A 20,941-nucleotide genomic window follows, 5' to 3' on the forward strand; every position below is an offset into this window, starting at 1 on the left:
ACTGTTAGGTATTAAGGAATATAGATATTCCTAAATACAATTTTCAGGTGAAATGGGGTGAAATTATCCCACGCTGTGACATTAGCAATGATTGCTTTAATATGCATGTGTCAGGACAGCATTAGGAAAAATAAAACTTCTGCACATTCTGCAGGTGACTGTTATTATAAAAAGCATCTCATAACTGACATTTTTAAGCCTCGGTGACAATGCTTTAGAGTTTAAATCTTCCACTAAATGTATAGCGCACAGACAGTCTTCAGTGTTTATATTCGGGGATAATTTGTTTACCTTGAGAGTAGGTAGCTGTCTTGTGAATTGACAGGAGTGACAGCAGCTTTCCTGGATTTGACACTAAAAGTCTGCAGTGCTTTCAGACCAGAGTTGGGGGGCTTACTGGGGGTAATGGGCGATGGCGAGCTCCCCGGATGACTTCACACAGTTAAGGGTTTTTTCTCTGGTTGTGTTCTCAGAACATAATGTAACAGAGAGATGATGTAACCATCAAACTGACAAGCGTTAATCTCTGCAAATAGAAAAAATTATGGCATGTAATTTGCATCATAGTGCAATGATAAAAAAAGAAAAGACAGTAGGTAAAAGGAATGGGATGAGAAAAGAGAATGCATATGTAAATTATTGCAAATGAATAAATAAGCATAAAAAACAAACAATTTTAGCCTCAGCCTTTCAGTTCAGTATTATGTGTACTTATCAAAAAACCCTATTTCACAGAGTTCTTTTATCAGAAGGAGCAGCTGCAAGCAGTCTGTTATTCATGTAATAAACACGTGAAGCTGGCATCAGCAGTCAGCCACTTGCAACACATAAAATCTTTCATCAACATTTAAAATTTGAGGGACTGCTTGCAAGAATTTGGCAGCATGCTGTGGCGGTGCCTCTTGAAAAGGGGTGCTACTGATAATCAAAATGAAAACAATTTTAAAAAAAAGAAAGTCATTTTGGATGTTTTGCTACATGTTATTTTTGGTGAAACATGAAAATTACACCGTGAAGATGTTTCTCTTTTTCTTTTTAATCTCTCAGTGTTCAAGTTACTTTTTGGAGAACCTTTTACTACAGAAGCATTCATCCATTCATTTTTTGTCTATATCCACTCATTTTTGCATTGTTGCAGTGGAGAATGTTGGCTACCTCTAGTAGTCACTGGTTGAAAGTACACTGCAATTCAAACCAATCAATCATCAATATTGCAACTTTTTTTTAAAACATTCCCACTGCTTTCTTAAACTGATATCAGAATTGTTCTGCATATTACTCAATGCAACCTGCATGGCCTTCCCTGGCCATTGTTTTCCTGTGCGAAAAAATTATTGCATCCAGCACAGTGTTGGCTTTCTCCTCTAAACTCAGATTGTCCCCAGTTGATTTTTGATTTGGCCAATTGCCAAATAGAAGGAGGCGTTGTGAACTATGATGTTGATTTCCTGTGCTGTTTTAGAATTATATTCTGTCTGTAGTTTTAGCAATGGCAGAGGAGGAAGTGAACGAATCCATTCAGTCCATGTTGGCCTCTCTTCGAAATATTGGACAATATTCAGACACTTTTTTACAATGGAGGATGGCTGTTTACAACGCAGGCAGCTTTTTAAGCATCGATGCATGGGGTGTTTAATAGCAATTGGGTAAAATTTCAAACCTCGCCTCCAGAAAATGATTGTTTCTCAATGGCTGAGAGGTCAAGCCCTCTGTATAAAGCAAAGTGTAGAACAATGGGTTGGATTTTGACAGGATATGTGTGGCAAAATCCTGCTCAGTGGAATCATTAGAGTACTATCACCAGGTTTGCACAACACTCCTTGCAAAAACTTTGGCTTTTTACCGAAGAATCCAACCTTATTTTCCTTTGGTCCTGATATAAATAGTGAATTGCTATCAAAGTTATTCTAGTTTAAATGAACACAACGTTAGCTGGAGATAGTTAATCATATTATGGTGTGAGATCTTCACTATTCAAAAAATTACTGCATCTTGTCAGGTTGCAAATCATATGCAGACATTAATTACGAGGAATAGAGATAGAGAGAGAAGGACAGAAAGAGGGAGCGGGAGGGAGAGATAGAAAACTTGGATCTTAATTAAAGAAAAGTGCTCTCACACTTTCTAAATGTCTCTGGGAGCATATCCAGTTACTTAATATAAGTTTAAAGTCACACGGTTCTCGTCAAAGATGAAAATTCATAGCGCTATTGAATGTAAGTGCAGTGCCATGAATCAGCTGTTCAATCGTTTTTTAAGTGGCCGTAGATGGCATAGTCTCTATGTCTGGTTTGGGTCTTTTCCCCTCAAACATCATTTGAATTCCTTCAGCACCACCTTTCATCTAGTTTTATTTCTTACGTGGGGGATAAATCATTGCTTTTAGATTAGCTTGTAGTTGGTAAAATGAACCATAAATTTACTTTATGTTGTACTGGTGTGGGGTGCGTCGCCTTTTCCACCTGTCTTAATAACTCTCATCCTTCCAGTATGTTTTATTGTTCAGCATAGATGTGGCACCATTGGCTGTCTCTTGCTTCATATGCTGTTGTTTGTCTAAAAGACAGATTGACTTTACCGTGCAGAGTACATCCTATCACCTCTTAAAAGCTTATTGAGAATACATCACATTAACATCAACAGCAGAATATTCAGGTAAATGGGTGGGTTTTTTTGGTTCATATTTTAAAGCAAATCCAAGCCATTCAAATTGGCTTCTTATCATTCATTCACTCAAATCTCACATAGCTTGAACACACACAGAAATTATCCACTATTGACCATGTTATGAACACTGTGGAATTTATTGTTTTACACATGGACACTTGAGATCTATTAAGCAACCAACCAACCTTCCAACTGGAAGACCACCGCTCTACTACCTAACTCAGGAATAACCTTGCCTGGCAGATGGTTTGTTATTCTGGAGTCTTTCTGTCACCTATCATTTTGCGGCCAGGAGCCCTTCAGGTCCACCTCCACTCCACTAAATCATCACCTTCTAATCTCCTGTAAACACTTCCTGACTGTGGGGCCTCCTTGGCACTGCCAATGTGAGGGAGTGCCAGCCCCTCAAACCCATTACCAGTGTTAAGCGTCAGCTCCTCATCCCCAAACTTCACTCCTTGGAGTAAAGCTGAGTTCATGTGATTATTACTTTGCCTTGCGCCGTGTGTCAATAATCCTCTGGCAACAAATCTTAAAAAACAGAAAATCAATTCATCCCCTTCCACAGCTGTCTTCCCTTGCCTGTCATTTGCAGCCAAGATTATATACATTAGAAAATGTATCTTATTTAATTCAAACATATTAATTCGTATACGTTTTTCTGATCTCTGTTATGACTTAATTAGTGTGTTTTTTATTTATTTATTTATTTAATATTTCATGTTTTACTGATGAGTGAACTTTTGGAATAAACTTGCAAATATTTGCATATTAATAAATACTAAAAAAGGAAGGAGGGGACTAACAAAACACAAACACCTTTGTGAATAATCTAAACTGGTAGAGAATTCATTTTCTTCTTCCCAACTCTAAACACTACCCCTTCTCCTGCAGCAGCCGGAAACAAAGTAAAGCACCAAAGCAGACCTTAAAAGGAAACGTACAGTGGAAAAATATCATTGTTGCAATCAGAGAACGTTTCTCTTCATCTCTGTTCAGCTCCCTGTGGTCTGTGCCTCCTATTCTCCCAGTCCTCTCATTTTCCCAGTGCACTGCAGCTCCTCCCTCCACCTCTCACCAGCCGCCCCTCCCTCTTCCTCTCTTTTCTCTGCTAGGTGCAGCATGTATGTGAGCGTGTGAGCCAGCAGAGCCGCCTGTGTGTTTACATGTCAGCCTATCAGTGCTGCCGGATTTAGCGCATCTGGAGAGGACGAAGGCATTTCTCAAATGCCCCTTAGACGAGGGATTCTCATCTCTACGTATGCTGTCCTTACCCGTCTTAATCTAGCCCGTCCTGAATCCTTGCAGCCCCGACTCCATGCTTTTGGAGGCATTTTGAATTTCCTTGGCAACATGGAGCTGCCTGAATTAGAATTCTCTGCATGACAGTCCTGGTAAGTACTCTGTCTCTATGGTGGGCTTTGAGCACTGAGTCACTGGATCAGATTTATTATGGTGCAGTGGTGGGGCTATGGGATTGGCAAGAGGCAAATTATTGTGAAAAAGAAAAAAAAAACTGAGTACCCTAAGCAAATGGAGGGGATGTAAAGGAGACTTATGCTCAGATGAAAGCTCTTGGTCTTATTTGTGCTTTGTCATCTGGAGAGGCTTTATCTTGCGCCTCTAAAATCTTAAAATTGTAAAGGGACCATATTTAAATGATATGTGCATGTCATTAAAGTATACATTACATTGGTTAGATACTTTTTGTTGTGTTTACACAAATGCATGTGCTCTGTAGTTATGTTATGTCTTTGCTTGCATCTGTACAAAATGGTCTTGGTCCCTCCTTTTTATGCCACACATAAAGGTGCAAATGAGAGAGCAAAAGTGTCCTTTTCATCCCTCCCACCCCAGTGTTTATTTTTTTATATATTTTTTTTTTGCCAGGGTGGTTTGCTGTTGTTTCCTAATCTGTTCATTAACATTCATGTTATTTTTTTTCCAAAATGGTAATAAACTCATCAGGACTGACACACATTCTCATAAAGCGCTTGCTGCTGGCCATTTCCTGTGGCAAACAGGGATGCTGTTGCAGGTGTTTGATTTGCCACAGGTTAGACAGATGGATGGCAGTAGTGTTGATGGCGAGGGTGGGCGTGGGGGGATGGGTTGTGGTGGTAGGGTGACTTTGTTTGATTATTTATGGAGGCCAAATGAACAATATCTCATAGCTCCATTTTTTATTGCTTCTTTATAATCATGGCTGATACACTCCAGCAGGCAAACAGCGATAAAGGGACTGTTTCTCTCTCTTTTTTAGCAGTGCAGCAACATCCACTGCAAGCAAGACCCCCAACAGTCTCTGAGGGAAAAGGGTCTGTTGTTTGAATCCAGATTTTATGAACTATGCAGAAGTATTTAATTGGGACCCACTTGTCAGGTTATAATGGCTGACTGGATTCTCTTTCTTGAGTTATTATTCATGAACATTATTGTGTCAGAGCATCCACAGATTCAGATTAATCAAGCAAAATTCTTGGAACGGAACATTGAAAGGGTTTCTTGGAACTCTCGAATCATTCTTTGCTACTGTCAAAATCAAATCCGTTTCTGGTTTGTAGGTCTTTGTATTCTACCGTCAATATAAAATTGCAATTCTTATGTGAAAAAAAATAAAATAAAAATTGCTCGACTTTAAAAAAATGTGTACCATATTGCCATTTAATATAACTTGCCAGATAAAGATCAAGCAATTATTTTTGACAGGGTCTTCTCTTGAGCTGTGAAATGTCATTTTATCATCATTCACCTTGGACATTAGCTGCTGAAGGGCTAGGGTTTGGGCAATTTCCAGATTAATTGGGTCTGTTTAATTTTGTCAGGCTCAAAAAAAAAAAAAAAAAAAAAAAAAAAAAAAGCAAAATCTGGATAAATGTTTGAGCTGGTATTTTCTAAGACAGCAGAACAAACAGAAACTGCAGCAGCTAGAAGGATCTCTGGAGTCCTTGAAACATCAGCTGTTAATTTGGAGCCCCTTTGCTTGTCAGCTTTACTAGTCAAATACACCTGATTAATAGCGGGGACAAACAAAAAAAGGCAAACCCACGGAAAGTCAGTTGGAAAACTTCAAGAATTTTTTTTTTTTTTTCCATGACCAATACTTGATGTATGTTTTTTAACCAATGTAATAAGTTGGAGCTTACAAACTAGCTGAAAAGTTAAAAATATAACACAAGAACAAAACAAAAAAATTGTCCACTCAATTTCACTAGCATAAAGCACAGAGTACAAATGGAGAAAATGTATTCAAGTCATCCTTATTTTATTGAATTCATCCATTATTTTTCCTCTCGTTATTTTTACTCAAAACAAATTGCTGCTTCAGTTTTACTGCAGGGAATAATAAAACAACAAAGTATGCATTGAGTGTATTATCATTATAAGCCTAACAATAAAATACCCACTAAAACAAATACTGATATAACTTGGTGTCAAGTGTGCTTCAAATTTGGGTAAGTCTCCCTCTCATCTACACAAAACATAAATGTTCAACAGTTGTGTAGACCGGTTGGGTCTGCTAGGCTTTGTTTATAAAGCCTTACATAAATTGGAAATCAAATTATGAAATAAAAATATTAATGGCCTTCACTATATCTCAGTAATAAATAAATCAGCTACTTTTTCTTTTCTTTTTTGCACATAGTCAACATGGTGTAGGCTGATTTGTTTTATACGGAATGATTGCAAGCCTTTAAGCAAATCCATGTAATCTTGAAAGTACTAAGACATTTTCTCAACTACAATGCTGAAAATTTCTACTTGCCACTATTCAAAATGGCAATTATTAATCAACCAATTGAGCCTTGAAATATCATTTGACAAACTGCTGTTCACATAACAAAGTAGCATACATAATTGACATTTCTGCATAAATGTATTAGGGGGTTTCTCCAGTAAGCGTAATACTGTATTATTCTATTTTTTTTTTTCCTGTGACCTTTTTAAAACTCCAAACTTTTCTAGCTTTATTTGCATTGAATTGTTTTTCCACACCACTTGACTCTGGCAATATTCGCCTTGAAAAGCTCCATCAGTTTTCTCTCTATATATTATACACCATAATAGATATCAGAATTGGTTAAAGGACCTCCACAAATCATCACAGCAGCATGTCATTAAAAAAGTATGGATATGTGGACAAAAACAGAATAAGGTCACACTATTGTGGTGCCATCAAATAAATGAGTCAAATGGGGAATTTGATCTCTATCCCTTATACTTATTTAACTTGTACTTTAAATTTTAACTTGACTTAAAAGACTGGACAGCATTGAAATAGCTTGGAATTATTTGAACTGAATTTGGATCACTTGGGACTCAAACGATTTTGTTGACTTGTAAAATGTCAAGAAATTATACAACGTCAGTAATTTGGCATTCTATAAATATGAAAAAAAATAAATTAATTACTTATAAAATGTCATGTGACTGTATGAAACTCTAAAATTTGAATGAAATTGTTTTAAATTGGATCTGATTAGGACTATGTGATTAGATGTGATTGAAATAATTTGAATTAACTTCAGCTGTATTTGGACTAATTTGGATTCTGCACAACTGACCAACAACTGGACTATTTTGATAATATTTATTGTAATCTGAAGCTAATTTGACAATGCAATCATCTTGTACAAAAAATATCTGATAGATACTTTAAGCAAAAGAAAAACAAAACCCAATTTCAGTTTTGTCAGAAGCTTTGCTAATGTACATAGTTAAGTTGCATTGTATAGATTATTACTTCAGAGAAATATAAGCTCCATTACTTTCAATTTACTACTCTGAAAGTTTACATAAAATAAAATGTTGTTGATAGAAATATTGATGCATGATACATGTAAGTAAGTGGTAAGTGACAGGCAGAAAGTAATTGGTGCCTGGCAAGAATATACTTGAACCAAAATTTCAGACCAATTTATCCTATTACCTTAAAAATTAGGATAACTATTGAAGAAGATTTCAGAACAAACTTGAATACAAGCTTAAATTGAGACTAAGCATTGTTAATCCATTACTATTTGCAATAACCACTTGCAAATGTTTAATTTTAGGCTTTATTATCTTGACATTTATAAATGAACAACCCATTTCCAAGATGGAATCCATTAAAAGACTGTATCAGATGTGTATTCAAAGTAGTTGTGACTAATGGCTTTAGTCTTAGAAAATTTTAAAAATCAATGCAGGTGCTAATATGTGACAACCTTTAATTCTTGTAACAGAGTTTTAGTTGACTCCATTAATTTGCAGGTACTCAAATTAGTAACACAGCATTAGTTATTATGGATACAAAAAAACACAACAGATTGGAAATATATTTTTTAGTTTTTCACACAGCTAACTGTATCTGACATGACTGGTAGCTGTGCAGCCCAGAGGGATGTGCCTTCACGTTTTATTGATGATCTGTCAGATAATCAGATAATCCATCCATCCTGGACAGACAGTCAGTCTATCACAAAGCTACAAAGAAACACACATGCAGTTACACACTCATACCTAAGAGCAATTTAGACAGACCAAAGGACCTAACAGACAGGATTTTGAACTGTGAGAGAATAGAGTACCAGGAGGGAACCAACACATGGGAGGTGAAAACATCCATGTTCTATGCAGAAAGAGGCCAGGACCTCCATTCTACAAGGGAACAGTGCTACATGTGTGCATGCACTGAATATACAGTTAATTTCAACATATACATAGTACTTTGGTGTTTGCTTAAAAAACTAAGCAGAGAGAACATATTCAAGGAGCACCTGAAGGTATGCCAGAGAGTTTGGTAGCGTATAGCAATACATTATTGAGAGTGAATTGTGAGGTGGAGTCTTTATGGATCAGGCTTGCGACCAATAGATGAAATCAGATCCATCAACCACTGGTGTCAAGGGAGTTTGAAGGCATGTTGAACATACCAGACTGTAGGTTGTGGTTTTTATGACAATTTTAAACATTTTCTGTTCAGCTGTGTTGAAAGGAAAGGATTGATAAGAAGTGTTTTCATGATGTGGGGGTTAGGGTGGCAAGATTGATTTGGAAAGATGCAGGCTTTCAGAGAAGAATATACTGTTGTAATAAGATGAGCAATGCTTCTCACTTTACCAGTCAGTGTTCACAATGGAATGTCTGGTCTGAATATGTAATCAATTTAATTCACTACTTATTTGATAAAGTTGTTACTTTATCCCAGATAAACCAAATATATAAACATAGGCTCTACTTTTATTCTAACATGTGTAACTGCTATATGAAATTATCACTATAAATTTGGAATCAGATCTAAGTTAACTAAATGCACTAGTATGAGAATCAACACATCATATATTGCTGGTGTTTATGAGCAGCAACACTTTGGGGAAAATAAAATATGAATTAGAGAACACTGAGAAGAATCTGGTCAGTGTGGCTGCATTTTCATATTTAGTTCTAATTATAGGCCATTTTATTTACATCTATAATCAGGGCACTTCTGCACATAACAGTTCATTTGTGATGGCCCAGAAATAAGAAATGGGTGAACCAGCCAGAAAACATCTGGGATGTTGCTATTAAAACATTTTCCATAACAAGATCTGTCTTGGATACATATGCAGCTCCATAATGGGCAAAATCAAAGGACACGATGGAGCATGATTGTGATAAATCTTCCCAGACTATGAGTGTTTATGCAATGTCTGCTGAATGGAGAGGTGACAGTCGAAGACAGATCTGTCACAGGATACTCAAATTTGCGTTCTACAAATGTATTCAGAAGGTCACAGTCCTGCTGCTCTGCAGTATCCTCATTTAATTTTAATAACAACTTTACACAAAATATGAGACAGTTAGAGGCTATAGTAGTGCGACCGAGGACTCAGGCTGGCTCATCCTTGAGTAGTTAGGTGGTTTTAAAGACAGCCCAGCAGGATTTACAATTATGGAAACTGGAAGCCATAAGTAAAAATTTTGCATGGATTTTGTATTTGTAATCTATTTTGAATATGATTTTTTTATATATGAATTTGTTATTTATTTTGAACATGACATAAATATAGAATCACCCACATGAACAAGGAATGCAATAAAGACATATTTTTGTACAATAATTTTAATATGCTTGCCATTCAGTTTGTAATATTTTGTCTTACCCTTGGGTGATTTCTGCAATCCTTATTTCTGTGTTGAATCTTTGTATGTTGGGTTCCTGATTCTCTGACTACTATTTTTATGACTGAATCTTTTTCTTTTGAAAAAAGAAAACAATTATTTGAAGAAAATATTTCTTCATAGAATTCTAAAGTTCTATGAAGAAATAAAGTAAAATTGGATCTATGCCACAGAAAGAACACACATAATTAAACCCCTTTCTTTTTATTTTTTGTCTGGCTTATTATGTCAAGTGAGTTAAATAATTAGGACTGAATATGCTTCCAGTGAGCATTACTGCCATTCATTATTGAACCAAAAAACAGATCTGTATGTTACAGATGCATGCAGTGTACAAGGGTACAAGAAGGATCTTGTATCTGGTGTTCCATCAGGGATCTGACTGACTGTGTTCATTTTAAACCAGAAAATATGCAGAAGCATGCAAATACCAGGGTTTCAAGTTTAAAAGTGAAGTGCAACTCTGACAAGTTTTATTTCTAAAAAAAGATTATAAAAGAACAGCTTTGCTGGTATTTCTGTGAATTTGCATTGGGTGTGCATGCCTTGTCCAATCCCGACAGCTTTCACTGACTCTTCAACTAAAAGTTGCAGGCAGCAATTCCCAGCTCACGACTGTTTTACAGATTTTCAACACACTATACACTCTCTAGTCAGTATGAAACAGAGCAGATTGTCAAAATGTTTTTTTTTTTTTTTTGTTTGTTTTTTTCTTTTACTAATTATCTGCATACATAGTATATCCAGTCTGTGACATAGTGGCCTCATTGCATGAAGTGTTCAATATTTTAGAATAAGACTTTGGTAACAGCAAAGGATACTTCATTTTCCCATTTAATTTATTAGAGTCCTAAACTTTCAGTGGCTTTATTCAATCTAACTGCATTTTTTTGTATTTACAATGTTTTTTCAAAAATTGGCAATGGTCAAAATAGCCTACAATCAATAGTACTCTTTCACAAATTTCACCTTCTACTCAATTTCTCTCCTGTTCAAATCGAATATTTTAGTAATTCAGAGCAGTTCACATTTTAGCACAGTCTTAGGCCCCACAGTGAAAATTAGACAGAATTAGGAAGATCTCATCCAACTTGACAGCACATTTAGTAAACATTTGAAAGTGTTTCATTCTTTACTGTTTTGTGATGGGAGTCTGCTCTTTGTGGTGCCCTAATCTGATGACAAAGCACTGATCTGCAGTACTTGTGCTGTTGGCAGAACGTGTCCTGCTCACAAAAAAGCATTGCGAATCAAATTAACTAAACTTTTTTCTGTATTTTGTGTTCAAACATTTACTAGTCAGGTGTATGCTATTTTTGTATTATTTTATAATTGCACTGTCTTCCAATGGATAAAACCACAGTTTGAAATTTTAATAAGAATTTGGAGATTCAGTAAGTATTACAATATTCTTGCAAATAGAAGCCAGGTCATTGAGTCGTTATATGTGAGCCTTTTTTATACAGATCCCAGCAGATACTGAAGCATTAGTATTCATTCTGAGCTGTAGCTTGTCAGGTGACAGTAAAGATGAATGGTCTTTAAGATGAGATGGGGCAGAGAGTAATCATAGCTGTTCTTCTTCTACTCCTAAACCTTAGTAGCCACTATAGATAGTGTTACAGAGAAAATAAATGTACATTTTCTATACACATTTCAAAGCAGCTTAAACTTAGACTGAGAGTGAATGATAAATTAGGGCTGACAAAAATGGGTAGAGTAGCCAAAAAGTGACATAATAGTCCCTCTCTTCAGCATATTTTTACTCAAGTAGAAGTAAAAAGATGTCATAAAAAAATATGCTGAAGTAAAAGTAAAAAGGTATTTGGTAAAAAAGAAAAAAAAAAGTGCTACTTCAGTGTCCAGTTCTTGCGTACTACCGTTTGTTCTGATTGAATTAATTTTAAAAAGTGTAATCATACTTTCAATAAATGTAACATTACGTGCAAATTCCGGTACTTTTACTGATAAAATAAAAATAATATCATTTGAGAAGAAGAAACACACATTTCCTAATTACAGTAGGTGATGTATATGTTAGAACAGTGCATAAAACAACCAGTGACAACACACAGGAAACACTTAAATGTTTTCTGTATGTTCAGTTGACCTCCAAATGGCACAGAAACCTAGAAAATAACAGAATGGCAAAGCTTAGGGAAGCAATAGACAAACCAGAAGTCTTACCTTTACACAAATTGGTGTCCTTTTGTTTACAGCATACTTTTATGTCAATCAGTGTAGGAAGTCGAGGAGAGTAAAGTAGCCAGAAACTGTACTCAAAAGTAGCATTGCTTCAGTTTATTTGACATACTGATCAAAATATAGCATAATTTTGTATGTACCATTATCAAAATGCATAATTTTTCAAACTTAAAAGATGCAGCGGGCCCAATCGCAACAGCGTGCAGCAATGCTGTACACACCAAAAATCAAAAGACATGATTAAATTTCTGATTATAGACATAGACTCTAGGCTTAGACTGTATGATAGGCCCCTAAAGACATTAATGGGAAAAGACAAAATCTGTTGAATAAATGACAAAGAATCCATTAGCATCATGATTAGTTTGCAGTTATTCATAAACCATTTCCTTCTTCCAGCGTAAAAGGTCCAATAAACCTGCCACTTAATTCCCAATGTAAATATTCTAATAGGTTTTTCAATAAGATGCCACACAGCAAAGGTATTTAATAACTAAAACAGCTGAAAGGGACAAATGCACTGATGCATAAAGCTCATTTGTCTGTATAATGCTTGAGACATTCATTGACCCATGAAGTGCACATCTTACTCTTAGCTTCACCTGCATGAAACTGTGCAGCCTGTTGGGGCATCAAAAGACAGATGTGGGCAGAGACAGGTCTTTTGAGAGACAGGGTGAGAGGTCCCCTGACATAACACAGTTGCCATGAAGGGCCAGTGTAGAAAAGGCCTGTCCATTCAAATGTTCACGAAAATAATGCAGTTAAAAATGAATGGGGTAAGTCAGAGAAGGGAAAAATAAGTGACAAGGTAGTCTGAGGTAAATATTTCTTCTAACAAAGACTATTTCAAACATTCATACATTTTTTTAAACCTATCCAACACACAGAAACTGTTGCTGGAGCAGCAAGAAGTCTTCTTGCTAAAAAAACATATAAATCAATTTAAATATGAAAATCAAACTCTATCTAATAAGTGTAAAACCAAAGAGAAAAATGATTCTACACTATCATTTAAAAATGGGAAAACTGTCTGTTATATCAGACAGTTTTTACTGTCTGATATAACAGACATATCTGTTATATATATATATATATATAGATAGATAGATAGATAGATAGATAGATAGATAGATAGATAGATAGATAGATAGATAGATAGATAGATAGATAGATAGATAGATAGATAGATAGATAGATAGATAGATAGATAGATAGATAGATAGATAGATAGATAGATAGATAGATAGATAGATAGATAGATAGATAGATAGATTTGGTTACTTACAAAATCTGTGATAAGTAAGTTCTGAGATATTATTTTTATAATGCAACATCAGAATATTTTCAATTTTTTTTATCTCAACATATGAAACTGTACTATGTGATACTGGGCTGCTTGTGTCTGCTTGTCGACAAGCAGACACAATGTGTCAGTGGGATTGATGGTAATTGTTTTCAGCATACTCAGAAGTCTGCAGTATAGCAGGATAGTTGCACAGTATGACCAAGCCCTTTCATTGATTGTCTGATTATATTACTTGTGAAGAACTTCACCCTAACTAAATTAAATCCAGGGGAAGGGAGAGTCATTGAACATTTGAAGTCATGTTGTTGTAAAAAAAAAAAAATAATAATAAAACAATTCTGTTTTACTTATGCAAAGGTATTTAGGTGCAAGAAGTACATTTGTAATTAATATCTTGTGTATTTTAGAGTCTTAACCTACTTGAAACTTTATAAATCATAAAATATAATCTTATATCCATTATATTATGGAATGATGTCTTTTTTAACCAAAGAAAATCTTCGTAAATTTCAAAATACTGTTTATAAAAATAGAAAATATGATGGCATAAAACCCCATTTGGACCTTGCAAAGCAATACTTTATGAAGAATTCCAATAGATTTCCTAAATCCATTTGGTGAAATTCATTTTTTCTCCCTAAGATTCAAAGCACATCATTATTCTGTATTTTTCTGTCTCCACAGGTAAGCAGTAGGATGGTGTCCGGAGAGGCAGGAGGGCACAGCTACTTGGTGGCATGCTGGCAGCCCATCCTGATCCTGATGCTGGGCACCGTCCTTTCAGGCTCCACCACTGGGTGCCCTTCAAAATGTGACTGCAATGGCCAGGAGCGTTCAGTCGTCTGTCATCGAAGAAGGCTGGCAGCACTTCCTGAGGGCATCCCCACTGAAACTAGATTGCTAGACCTCAGCAAAAACCGTCTGAAGACTCTAGGGCCTGAGGAGTTCATTAATTACCCTCAGCTGGAGGAGCTGCAACTGAACGAAAATACTATTTCATCCATTGAGCCTGGGGCTTTCAGTAACCTAATGAACCTTCGAACGCTAGGCTTGCGCAACAACGAGCTAAAGCTCATTCAGCTTGGAGTGTTCACAGGCCTGACCAATCTCACACAGTTGGATATAAGTGAGAACAAAATTGTTATTTTGCTCGACTATATGTTCCAAGAGCTGTACAACTTGAGGGCTTTGGAAGTTGGGGACAATGACCTAGTCTTTATATCGCCTCGATCATTTCATGGTCTGAGCAATCTTGAAAACCTCAACATTGAAGGGTATAAACTGGGCTCAGTTCCCACTGATGCCCTTAGTCATGTACATAACTTGCTATCCCTTCGATTACGCTATCTGAACGTTACCGATATAAGGGACTTCTCCTTTAAAAGACTGTATCGACTAAGAGTACTGGAGATTTCTCATATGCCTGCTTTGAATACAATGGCTTCACAAAGCTTGTATGGACTTAACCTCACATCATTGTCTGTCACAAATTGCAATCTGTCTACCATCCCCTATGAAGCCATCAATCATCTCAGATATCTTCGGTTTTTAAATCTATCTTTCAATCCTATTCATACTGTTGAAGGTAACCAACTTTTCAGTCTTCAAAAACTCCAGGCATTTCACTTAGCTGGTGGACAATTGGTGGCAATTGAGCCTTACTCATTCCGTGGACTCAACCACCTCCGTATTCTTAACGTGTCAAGAAATAGCTTGAGCACCCTTGAGGAGTCCGTTTTTCACTCAGTGGGAAACCTGGAGACCCTGGCTTTGTATGAAAACCCTTTGGCTTGTGACTGCCGCCTGCTATGGGTCTTCCGCAGGAGGTGGAGGCTTAACTTCAACAAACAACAGCCCATTTGTGCTTCACCTAAGATTGTGCAAGGAAAAGAGTTCAAAGATTTCCCAGACGTACTGCCTCCAGACTACTTCATCTGTCAGAAATCAAAGATTGTGGATTATAAGGTTGTGGAAAGCCACGTTGATGAAGGAACTACTGTTCACTTCACGTGCATGGCAGAGGGTGATCCAACTCCAGTGATAATGTGGCTATCCCCCAAGAAGGAGTACATTACTACAAAGACTATAGGGTCAAGGCTCTCAGTATCCAGCGAGGGTACACTGGAGGTACGCTATGCTCAAATTCAGGACAATGGCACCTACTTGTGCATTGCCAGTAATGCTGCTGGCAATGACACCAAAGCTGCTCACCTTTTTGTACACAGCTACTCCCCGAATTGGCCACATCAGCCAAATAAGTCATTTGCTTTTATTTCTAACCAGCCAAGTGATGAAGGTGCTAATGTGACCAGAACAACAGTTCCATTTCCATTTGATGTAAAGACACTTATTGTCGCAACCACAATGGGATTTATCTCATTCCTTGGAGTGGTCCTCTTTTGTCTTGTAATTTTATTCCTCTGGAGTAGAGGAAAAGACAGCACAAAGTCAACTATTGAAGTTGAATATGTGCCACGAAAAGAGGAAACTGAGGAGGCTAGTCCAACTGAGGCACCTGTACAATTCAACATGAAAATCATGTGAACTCTTAAAGGAGGTCTTGTAAGCTTACAAGCTGCAGCCAGGATGCATACTGTTCTTGTCAAAATATGTAATCAGTTTGTGAGCGATAGCACAGCAGCAAATGCATCTAGACAGTATATCTTTGACATTTTTTACTTCAGGGACTGAATCTTTAAAAATAAATGTTGAACAATTGTTCAGATTTCTGTACATGTACTGTACAGTATGCTAACATGCACTCAAATTACATGATTTCTGAGTGGAACCAAATAAGGGTTATATAAGAAAAAAGCACAGTAACAGCACATGACAAGCAGGCTAATACAAATACGCAGTTGATAATTATTTTAAGTAGTCTTTCCTTTGTGAAAACAAAAATGATGTTGGGACTTTTTTTGTTGGATATTTTTTACCTTTGATAGTAGTTAAAAGCACATGAACCAGTCCAACCCAATACTTTATTGCCTGAAATACTGAGATAAAAATTATTTTCCTTTTTCCCGCTCATCTAGTTCGTTTTTCTTTTTCAGTCAAGAAAAAAGTATGACACAAGTACTTTCTTTTGAGTTTATTATATTTAATAAAACATACGTTTACCCAATAATTTGTAAGATAATTCTTAAAAAAATTATAGTTATGATTTTAGTTGTTAAATATAAAATTAAAAATTGTATTTTATTTGTTAATCACAGAAAAAATAGTCTAACACTGGCCTTTCTGATGTTTTTTTTAAATCAAATCATTTATTGAAAATGTAGAAGAGGGGGTAATTTGGCTAATGTGGTAAGGTTAAATTTGAAAGTGTGCATGTTACCACACTGCATAGAAAAGCCAGTTTCTGCTCCTCTCTGCCAGCAAAGGAAGATTGTCATTAAATGTATGTAAATGTTGTGATATACAAATTTTTTCTGTATTTTATTCCTCTGTGTACATTACGCTATTGCATAATAGTAATGCTTTTGATAGCTGTGGGTTTTGAGCAAACTGCAATCCAAAGAGCAGATTAAATATACAGTAAACATGTTTTTGATGTATTTAACCGAAAGAGAGTGTTACTGATTTTAGAACATAACCTCACCCTTGAAAATATTCTAAGCAAAAATCTCTAAAATACTTTACAATCTATTTGACTGTTTAGTAAGGTTAATCACTGTCCTAGAATCCAGAAGGCACAACGTCACTAAATATTCACAAATTTGTGACATTATTTATTTTTTGCCTTAAGAACTAATTTTCCAATTTTCTGCTAAGCAATACTCAACATTTCTATGTAAAATGGAGTTCAAGTTCTCATAAGAATTTTATGTTGTCCAATTTATTTTACAGTCAAGGTCTGCTCTGAAGATAATGTGTTCATTAACTTCTAAATACATGTTTAAAAGGGATGGGTAAATTGAAATTCTATTAAAATAAAGAACATTTTACACAACAGGCTATTTATTTTATGCTAAATGAGAAAGAAGAAGATGATGCTGCAAGTACATTTACCACAGGTAATTGCCTTTATAAAAAGGTTTCAGTAAGAAAATATTTCACAATACCTTGATAGCAAAAGACAACATACATCTCCTTTACTGATATCAGCCACTTCAGTTATTTGCTGGTGGTACATCCCATGTAGGGGCTTGTCCTCCCATGATGGTGTCTCTGGCACCTCAACCTCCGTTCCCTGTTGTCTGAGACATTCACTGAGCACATTGTCTGTTGAGGCTTTGTCCCTGATGTATCTATGGATCTTAGATGTTTCGTCCTGGACAGTGGTTCTCACACTCACTAGTCCTCTGCCTCCTTCCTGGCAGCTCGTGTAGAGTCTCAGGGTGCTGGATTTGGGGTGGAATCCTCCATGCATTGTTAGTAGTTTTCTGGTCTTAATATCTGTAGCTTTTATCTCCTCCTTTGGCCAGCTAATTATTCCAGCAGGGTATCTGATTACTGGCAAGGCATAGCTGTTTATCGCACAGATTTTGTTCCTGCCATTGAGCTGGCTTCTCAGGACTTGCCTTATTCGTTGAAGGTATTTAGCTGTGGCTCCTTTCCTTGTGGCCTCATCGAGGTTGCCATTTGCTTGTGGTATACCTAGGTACTTGTAACTGTCCTCTATGTCTGCTATTGTTCCTTGTGGGAGTGAGACTCCTTCTGTGCGGATCACCTTCCCCCTCTTTGTGACCAGCCAACCACACTTCTCTAGTCTGAATGACATCCCAATGTCCGTGCTGTAGATCCTGGTGGTGTGGATCAGTGAGTCGATGTCTCGCTCACTCTTGGGGTACAGCTTGATGTCATCCATGTAGAGAAGGTGACTGATGTTGGCCCCATTTTTGAGTCGGTATCCGTAGCCAGTCTAGATTTGGCTGAGGGGGTTCAGGCCTATGCAGAACAGTAGCGGGGACAGAGCATCTCCTTGGTATATGCCACATTTGATGGACACTTGTGCAAGTGGTTTGCAGTTGGCTTCAAGGGTGGTTTTCCACAGCCTCATCGAGTTTGCAATGAAGGCTCTCAGAATCCTGTTGATGTTATACATCTCTAGGCATTCAATGATCCAAGTATGCGGCATTGAGTCATAGGCTTTCTTGTAATCAATCCAAGCCATGCACAGGTTGGTGTGTCGGGTTATGCAGTCTCGGGCAACTGTGCGGTCTACGAGGAGTTGGTGTTTGGCTCCTCTACTATTTACACCAATACCTTTCTGTGCCGTGCTAATGTGTTTATCCATGTGTTTGCTTATCTTGGCCGCTATGATGCCTGACATGAGCTTCCAGGTTGTGGAGAGGCAGGTTATTGGTCGGTAGTTGGGTGGGACTGGACCCTTTGATGGATCCTTCTGGATTAGGATTGTCCGCCCTTCAGTTAACCATTCAGGGTGAGTCCCACTTTGTAGCAGCTGGTTCATTTGGGTTGCCAGTCACTCATGGAGAGCAGTGAGTTTCTTTAGCCAGTAGGCATGGATCATGTCAGGCCCTGGTGCTGTCCAGTTTTTCATACCTGAGACTCTTTCTTGGACATCTGTCACAGTGATGGTTACCGGGGCTTGTTGTGGTCCTCTCGTAGAGAGATCAGCCACTGTGCATTGCTGTTGTGGGAGGCCTCCCTTTCCCATATGCCTTTCCAGTATTGTTCAGTCTCCAGCCTTGGTGGGTCTGCTCTGTTGTTATTACCCTGCCATTGAGAGTACACCTTAGCTGGTTGAATGGAGAAGAGCCGGTTAATCCTTCTGGCTTCATTCTCCCTTGTGTATCTCTTTAGGCGGCTGGCCAAGGTTTGGAGCCTCTGTTTGGCAGTTTCGAGTGCTTCAGGTATGGGCCTGTACTTTCTGGGTATTGGTCTTTTCATTGCACCCTTGTGGAGCTCTGATAGTTGTCTCACTTCCCTCCTTGTTACCTTGACTTTAGCCTCTAACTGTCTTTTCCATGGTGGGTATTGGGTCTCATGGTTGCTCTTATAGCCAAGCATCTCAAGGATCACTGATGCTGAGTTGTAGATCAGCTCATTGGTCTCTGTTATGATGTTGGTAGGGATCGTTCTCAATGCTGCATTCACTTTTTCAATGAGACTTTCTGATGGTACTTCACTGAGCCGTTGTAATTGGCGCCGAGGAGGTCTGGTTTTCATTCGGGTCATGATTCTTTCTCTCCGGTCAGCAGCTGCTTTGAGTTACCATGACAGCTAGAAATGAAAATCATATTTAAGAAGCAAATAAAGCAGTACAATGAACATTGTTGTCTTCCAAATATAATAGGCTTTTAAGTTTTTATGGATTTCCAAACAATGCTGAATTAAGAAGGCGGATGCTTGTAAATATTCATTGCTACCAGTAAAAGCTAATGCCAAACAGCAAAGTTTGCAGCCTTCACTTCAGTCTGAATGAGCTTCTTCAGCCTAAGAGTACTGGGGGGAGACGGATGGTAAATAAAGAAGCCGTCCCTGTGTTATTTCCATGGAATCACTTATGCATTCATCCTGAACGAGCAAGCTTATGGGAACAAGTGAGCATACTAGAGCCAGATCGCCGAGCAACTGATCTGCCTGTACATACTGCTGTGAACATCATCCTATTTGAGCTCTTCACAAGAAACATGTAGAAATAATAAAACAAAATAACATGGAGACCTTAAGAAACATGGTTGTATTTTTCTAAAAGCAACAATTTTGAACCTGGTCAGCTGAACTAGAACCCTGACAATAACCAGTGCTGCCCTACTTTTAAGCTATGGGACTTGTGCTTCCTCATGCTAAGTAAGCAAAAAGCCAGAACCGTAATCTCCTCTGTTACTTGGTTTCTGTTTGATACTAACGACAACAACACACACAATGTACTTGAAAATAAGTACAAAATAAGGTAAAAACCTTATTTTTATTCATTAGAATGAATGAAAATGCTTAAATACTTAAATAGCATATTTTCATAGTGAAAATGTCTCAGAATATTGCCTGTTAGCATAGGCTACAGTTAATGTTAGCCACAAAGTTTAAATAAAGTAAAACTCACCCTCCTATCTGTGAATGTATAATGAGGAGTACATCTTAAAACCTTTCTCCAGCTTACTTGTTGACACTTTGGATCAGTGTACATCTAATTGTTACATTGGGCAAGCCCTGAAAGCACCTGGTGTAAGTTGTCATTTTCAATAGACTGGAAGCGACCGAGTCGCTTATCTCCCAACACAGAAGCTGACTTGCAAAGAGCCCATTGGATTTAGGTCTGGACTTTTAAGAGGCCACAAGGGCAGTACTCATCCTGGTGGCTTCTAGGGTGAGTACGGTTTCATTTCACCATTAGTTTAAACATGAGTCGAAACTGTGATTGTTTTTATTTGTCTCATAGAACAAAAGAATATGAACAAATACACAGAATTAAAAAAAAAAGTTATTTAAAAGAGAGCCTGTCTTAGTTACAGAAAAGCTACAGTAAAAATTGTTGGAACAAGGTCAGATTTTAATCCTGCAAAAGTTTTAAAACTGCAACACTCAGCAGCTCCAGTACAGATTGGTGTCTTCTTTCTCTTTCTATATAGATATTGATAGATCTATCTATCTGTGTGTATATGAAGCTCATATATATATATATATATATATATATATATATATATA

The 20,941-nt window shown here is 37.2% G+C and overlaps 1 protein-coding gene across 1 annotated transcript; it reads left to right on the forward strand.

Moving 5' to 3' along the window:
* Positions 1-3,807: 3,807 nt before the first annotated feature.
* LOC129357078 (leucine-rich repeat and immunoglobulin-like domain-containing nogo receptor-interacting protein 1-B) lies at positions 3,808-17,279 on the forward strand. The gene is made up of 2 exons (XM_055026596.1): positions 3,808-4,061; positions 14,012-17,279. Exons 1-2 carry the CDS (start codon positions 4,050-4,052, stop codon positions 15,869-15,871), a joined length of 1,872 nt encoding a protein of 623 aa, XP_054882571.1. The 5' UTR covers positions 3,808-4,049; the 3' UTR covers positions 15,872-17,279.
* The last annotated feature ends 3,662 nt before the right edge of the window (positions 17,280-20,941 follow it).

The sequence above is a fragment of the Poeciliopsis prolifica genome, unplaced genomic scaffold, assembly GCF_027474105.1.
Source record: "Poeciliopsis prolifica strain line A6 unplaced genomic scaffold, Auburn_PproV2 SCAFFOLD229, whole genome shotgun sequence".
Lineage (NCBI taxonomy): Eukaryota > Metazoa > Chordata > Actinopteri > Cyprinodontiformes > Poeciliidae > Poeciliopsis > Poeciliopsis prolifica.